The sequence below is a fragment of the Cornus florida genome, unplaced genomic scaffold (assembly GCF_030987335.1).
Source record: "Cornus florida cultivar Cherokee Brave unplaced genomic scaffold, ASM3098733v1 CherokeeBrave_3.0.0_Hap2_Chr05, whole genome shotgun sequence".
Classification (NCBI taxonomy): domain Eukaryota; kingdom Viridiplantae; phylum Streptophyta; class Magnoliopsida; order Cornales; family Cornaceae; genus Cornus; species Cornus florida.
The window spans coordinates 93082914-93089689 of NW_026775575.1; the positions used below are offsets into that span (position 1 = coordinate 93082914).

At 36.1% G+C, this 6776-nt stretch overlaps 1 protein-coding gene across 1 annotated transcript; it reads left to right on the plus strand.

Annotated features, from left to right (window-relative positions):
• Positions 1-1110: 1110 nt before the first annotated feature.
• On the plus strand, positions 1111-6635 carry LOC132307684 (PRA1 family protein H). The gene is made up of 4 exons (XM_059805510.1): positions 1111-1631; positions 2048-2184; positions 6053-6124; positions 6206-6635. The coding sequence occupies exons 1-4, from the start codon at positions 1177-1179 to the stop codon at positions 6274-6276; spliced, it is 735 nt and encodes a 244-aa protein (XP_059661493.1). The 5' UTR covers positions 1111-1176; the 3' UTR covers positions 6277-6635.
• The last annotated feature ends 141 nt before the right edge of the window (positions 6636-6776 follow it).

Below are 6776 nucleotides of genomic sequence, written 5' to 3' on the forward strand. Positions count from 1 at the left end.
AAAAGAAAAATAAAAAAATAAAGATAATTATGTGAGTTTGTAAAAGGAAAACAAAATTTCATTTTTTTTTTTTTAAGTAGTTAGAAAAAGCTAGTAATGTTCAAGGTTTTTCTGCTTTTACTTTTTTAAGCCAACATAATTTATCATCTTTCTATATTTTTATTTTTTCCTTTCAATTTTTTTCCATTCAAATGTACTCTAAGGTTATGTTTGGTAGGTAAAAAAGAAAGGATTAAATTAATTAAGATAAAAAAAATAAAAAAAGGAAACTGAGGGTACGAACTCCTTATAGTGAACAAATTTAGTATTAATAAAGTTTCGTTAAATTTTAATATATCACTCCAAATCATTCCATTCTCTTCCTTCTTCTGCATTTCAAAAATTTTCCTTTCAATTTTTTTTCCTCTAAGGCTATATTTGGTAGGTGAAAAATAAAGGATTAAATTAATTAAGATAAAAAAAAAAGAAAAAGAAAAAAGAAAGAGAAAACTGAGAGTACGAAACTCCTTATAGCGGACAAATTTAGTATTAATAAAATTTCGTTAAACTTTAATGTATCACTCCAAATCATTCCACTCTTCTTTTTTTTTTTTCCAACATAAAAAATCATCTCTCTCCATTTCTTTTCTTTTAATTTCTTCCTATTTTTTCCCATCCAAACTTAGTCTAAACTCTAAAGTAAGAGAGAGAAATCTTGGATGAAATATTGGTAATACAGATTTGCACTAATTCAACAAATCTTTTAAATAGACCTATTTATTCTTTGAAAAAATGATATATCCACGTTCACTTTTTCTCACACTCACGTTTATTTTTATTTTTTAAAATGTCAATAGTATAATTATATGTAATGTGAAAATATATATATATATATATATATATATATATATATATATATCACACTTCGCAATTATTTTAAAAACTACTCGTACATTCAAAAAATAATTTTGTTATATTATTTTTTAAAAATTTATGGTGGAATGCAAAAATAAATAAAGTGTAATTTCCTTTTTCTTTTTCCTTTCGTTTCATGTGTTATATTATTTTCGTCCCAAATTAAATGTCTTATTTAAAAAACGTGACTCACAAACAGGCATCTGTTTTTGAAACAGGAGGAGTACTTATTTGTCCCCTGGAAAACAAATTCCTAGGGAGGAAAAGTCGGAGGTGGGAAATATGGTGTTCTCATCGAACCCCTTATCTCTGAGCGTCCCCGAGCCCGCATTCGAGTCTTGGCTCCGCGACAGTGGTTACCTCGAAATCCTTGACGAACGGACCTCCGACCTCCACCGCCTCACCTCCGCCACCACCGCCGCCGCCGCCTCCGACCACCGTAACTCCACCACAGCCTCCACTAACTCCGCCACTCCCATCGCGAATGGGTTCTTCCGCTCAGTCTTCTCCTATCTCGCGACCATACTTTCTCTCTTCACCCTCAATCCCTTCGCCAAGCTCACAGCCGACGACTTCTCCGGGGAGACTCCGTCGTGGACCCTTGGATTCATCGGCTTCTGCGACTCCTATTCGTTTCCTTCTTCCCCATCGCAGGCTCGATTGAGGGTTCACGAGAACGTCAAGCGCTACGCTCGCAATTACGCCTCTCTGTTTATCCTATTCTTCGCCTGCTCTCTGTATGCCTCTCTATCTGTCTATTTATTATACTGTGTATGCCCTTTTTAATCTGATTGGTACATTCTGGTTAAAGTCATTGAATTGCTTATACTCTATTCTTGTTTTTGCAAATTGGTTGTGAAAGCAAGTAAAATACTTTGTAAATACTAATTGAATAATGAATTAGACCGTCAGTTGATCTTGTTAGGAGCAGGAGCAGAAGGGTGTTCTAATATTAAATATATTGATTGGGGTTTCCATGTCAGTGTTGGAGTGAGTACATTTTATGGTTTAAGGGGAAGTAGTGGCATTCCTGGGGAGGGATATAGTAAATTAGTTGTTACTGATTATATAGGTATGCATTTTTGCTTCAATTATTTTTCCATGCTAATCATGTGGTTAATAGTTGTTTTTGTTTATTGTTGATGTGCCGTAGGTATCAAATGCCTCTTGCTCTTGTTGGTTTGATATCAAGTTTAGCTCTCTGGGATCTGTTCAGGTTTTGTGCTGAACGGTGGGGTTTAGATCAATACCCTGTCACTCAACAGAGCTTGGTTCGCATTGCCCAATGTGGTGAGTTCATTTAAATTGTTTCCCAATGCTTTTTTCGTAAGCTATTACTTGGTTAGAAACTCATAAGTTTTTCTTCTTTTTATGCATCAAAAAGGGAAGAAACTAATTTGGTGCAGTTGGAGCTTAGTTAAAGACATTATGTAAAGTTTGGGTTTACATTTGTTAAAATTGTTCATTCATAATTGCATGTGATAATGCTAACGGTATAGCAATTTTTATTTTTTATTATTTATTTTTAACCTTGCTTTGTGGGATCCAGTTATGACATATTGCTCCGGCGCTTAGGGCAGGAAGTATGGGTCAAATATTTTTCTTTCGGTATCTGTAGTTTAAGAATAAGAAGAAGCCCCTTCTTTTTTAGGCAGTCCGGGCAAAGAAAGACTTCTTTTTTAGGCAGTCCGGTCAAAGAAAGGCTCTTCTTTCTTAGGCTGCTAGTTAGGGCTCTTGTTCCGTGTGCTATGCATATGATTATTGAATTACTTAGTTTTTCCATCCTCCTTTTTCATTTTATTTGGACCTAGATTTTCTATTTTCATTTTTTTTCTCGAGCTAATACGCTCAAGGAAAAAATATTTTATTGTTACCCTTCACTCTACTATTCCTTTTAGGATTATAACTTTTTCATGAATATTTGACCTTCCTAAACCACAACATCACAGCTACGCTGCTAGAAGTGAATGAGTACCCAAAGGAGCAACAGGAAAGTCACATATTCTGAAATCTAAACGGACAGGGGCCTCCACTTAGGGGTAAAAAAGGTCAGAGCATCAGACAATGATTGGAGTCCCAATTGTCAAGCCCTATTGAATGACGTTCGGAAACATCTTTGCAATTATTTTATGATTAATAATCCCCCAGGCTTTCTTAATAAATAGATGGAGAATTATGACTTTTGGAGATACTTCTAAAGGCTGTGTTTGGGTAAATCTGCACTTGCATGCTTTGAGTAATTTTATTGTTACCACTGTGTTGATTGGACAACTTAATAACATGGAATTCCCCTCCTTAGCGCCAAAGGACAGGCTTCAGCAGTTGCAAATTCCCAAGTTCATTTAAATTTGCCTCTTAATCAAGGATTGCTAGGGTTGTCAATAGCACAGAGCCATCAAAATCCTCAACCCCTCTTCCTGAGATTGCCTATGATATAACTACACAACCCCAACTAGGAAAATTTTCCAAGTAACTAAAATACTTTATCCATCTGACTATAGGAAGATAATTCCAGCTTAGTTGTCCAACCAAAGGGTGGTTGGTTCCTTGAATAACAAGAATTTGGGGCTGGATTGAAAATCATATCTATGACAAACCTTTTATCTTTTTTGCTTTTTCCTACCATGACCAAATTTTTTAATGTTACTTGTAATTCAAATATTTTATTTACTAAGTGCAAACAAAATAAAACTTTTATTTTATCCAAACTTATTAGTCGGCTTCACGATTTGTTTTTTGCTATTCATGTATTCCTAGCACTAAGGAATAAGGAGGAAAACATAGGTAAAAAAAATAAGCAGAAAGCAATGAGAATTAAACAACCACTTATTGGCCTCTAACGGAGGTTGAGGAGGGAAGGAACAGAGTCTTTTTCACCCACTGTTCCACTAAAGGATGTAGCACCAACTTTCCTATGCTCCCTAACCATGGTAGAAAAGGACACAGCTCTAGCTGGCTGCACAGGAGCCGCCACTCCAGCTACTGCCTTTGGTGGTCGAGCCTCCACCCCAACTCCCTCCTGCTGAGCTGGTACCTCTATCCCAGCACGATCTGGCTGTGGTAGAGCACCTCCTCTAGCTCCCATCTGCTGAATTGTACACTCCAAAGTCCTAACCGTATCAGTAAGTGCTCTAAACATCTCCATAATCTCAGGAATACCAAGGTTGGCAGCCGGTCCCAAAGAAGTACCAGCTGTTGTGTCATTGCCTCTGCCCAGGGGCGACTCAATATAATTTGAGGCCTCGGGCGAAAAATATTAAAGTGGTCTTTTAATGTGTAGTATATTAATTTTAAATAATAGTTAATACTATTTATTTAAAAATCACTTTTCTTGCTTTTTATTAGAAAATGGAATAAATTGCTATAATAAACTGCCACCTTCTATTAAAACTCCTAAATATCATTTGTTAGACCCCAATCAATAGTAGAGATTTAATAGTTCAAATCGTTGAAGAGTCCCAAAATGCCATAATATGTTAGAGGATAAATGTGAGTTTAGATGGAGTAAGATAATGAGATTGTAATGAGTGGAGATGAGAAAAAACCTTTGTAATGAGGGGAGGGATAGGGAGAGTTTGTAATGAGATTATGAGAGGAGGATAGGAGGGGGGGTGGAATTGTAATGAGAGAGGAGGAAAATCGTGAGGAATAAGGGGGAAAAAAAAAAAAAAAAAAAAAAAAGAAGATAAAAGTTAATAAGAGAAGATGAAAAGTTATATCAATTCCCACAATTATTGGTCAGATATTTATTCAATAATTAATACAGCTGTTGCAATGATAGAGGAGAAAAGGACTTGAAATGAGGAGAGGAGGGAAAAATAATAATACTAAAAGAGGACGTGAGATAACGATAGAAATTAGGAGTTTTAATAGAAGTTGGAATGAAAAGTTTTAAAATGAATTAAATTCTTTGGGGCCAATATTAAATCTCTACTATTGTTTGAGGTCTAATAATATAAGGAAATAAAAATTTAGGAAGTAGAAATAAAAATTTTAGGGGCCCTCTATTGGCTGGGGCCTTAGGTGACTGCGTAAGTTACCTAAAGCTCCATTTCTTCTTGCCATTTCCTTCAATATAAATTCAAATCTGTTAGTCTCACACATCAATGGTAACTAGTTAGATAGCTAAGCTAAGTAGATAACATATTATCATATATAACCCCATATATTCCTAAATTCTGTATAACAGTTGTGAACAGCAGGTTTCACTTAAACCTAGTGCTATTTTTCTCTTTATATGATGGCAAATTGGCAAATGATGCTAGAAAACTTAGTACGTCACAAGAAAAAAGGCCTAATGTCATGGAGGCGCAGATGTGTTTTGAGTGCCACGTCAAGTGTGTATTAGATGGTCCTTGGCTTCTTATATGGGTTCAAGGAATTGGTTCATTATGACAGCGGTATCAAAACCAGTACAGAAGTACTATCATGTGGTTCTGAAAAACTGTTGTGCAGGTCATAGTGTCATACACGGAGGTGTAGGTCTCCCTTGCAAGGGTGCAAGAGTCTGGCTGGGGGAGCTTGTCATGGATGTGTATACGTGTTTAGCTTTCCATTGAATGTATATTGGGTGGTCCTGGGCTTCTTAAATGGTTACGGTATATCCCATAAATGACAAGTCCTTTTGGTTGTGAAATTGGCCCATTGTGACACCAAGCAGTTGATTTCAATTTCATATTGCAGTTAAGGAAGTGAGCCTGAGTGCATATTTTGACAACAACAAGCTTTTTAGCCTAGTTTTGTAAGGCACCTAATCATCTTTGCCATAAAATGGGGAATGAGAGAGTAAAAAAATTACACTCGAAATTATGTATCTACTTGTATTTTTGCCCCTGCTCGGTTGTTCCGTAGCCGGTTAAATTTTTTTTTTTAATTGGATTGATTATATTTTAAGAATTGGACGTAAAGGATGTTTCTTGACTTAGCAATCAAAGTTGGAAGCCAGTTACATTCATTTGTCAGAGATAGAAATCAAAACTTATTTACTCTTTTCATTATTCAGATAGATATTGGGTTGTCTTCTTTCCTTGTCGTAATGATGATAACTTGTAGCAAAATTGTCGGTCCAAAGAACATGAACTGTATCGTCAGGCATCACTGATGTATGGTTGAAATTGTTTTATTATCTCCAAAATATTAACTGTGCTCGTCATTGCAGCAACTGCCATTATTCTGTTCTGTTTCAATGTTCAGATGGCACTATTCTGTGCTCTTGGTGTCAGTTATGCAGGTGAGTTGGATTTCATGGGCACTCTTTTTAGGGTTTTTTCCCCTTAAATTTGCATTGACTTTTGTATGAATATCTTTGTAGGTATGCTTTTGCATGCCTCATTCCGGAAGCTGACACCAGCAAAGCAACCTACTCGGGGGAGAGGGAAATAGAAGCATTTCAACAGCAAAGAGATACGGTACGGTTAACGTTATTTTTGAAGGCTTGCCTTGTACATATTGCTGAGAGGAATCAAGTTGGCATTAAAGATCGAGGTTAGGGGGTGGTGTTGGGGGGCGATTGGGTGGGGGCCTTCATCCTACTACTAAACAAGAAGGAAGAAAAGGACGATAATAGTCGATGAATTTTTGAAAGCTTTCGTGTAGTTTGTGAGCAAAGACTTGAGGCTTCCCAATCAGGATTAGCTTGGTGATTTTGATTATTATAATCTGTTAATTGTGTAATTTAACCATCTATTTGAGTGTGTAACTGGCTCTATTCATTAATGAAAAGAAGGCTTCATGTTTTCTTACATTGTTTTGTTAGGCGATGTGGTAGCTTCCATCAAATCACACGTGGTAAAAAATATGCCATTGAATCTTGTGGTTTTATGCCATTGTTTTATACTTGTAGCTTCTAATAAATCATTTTCTGCCTACCACTCAAAACTCTC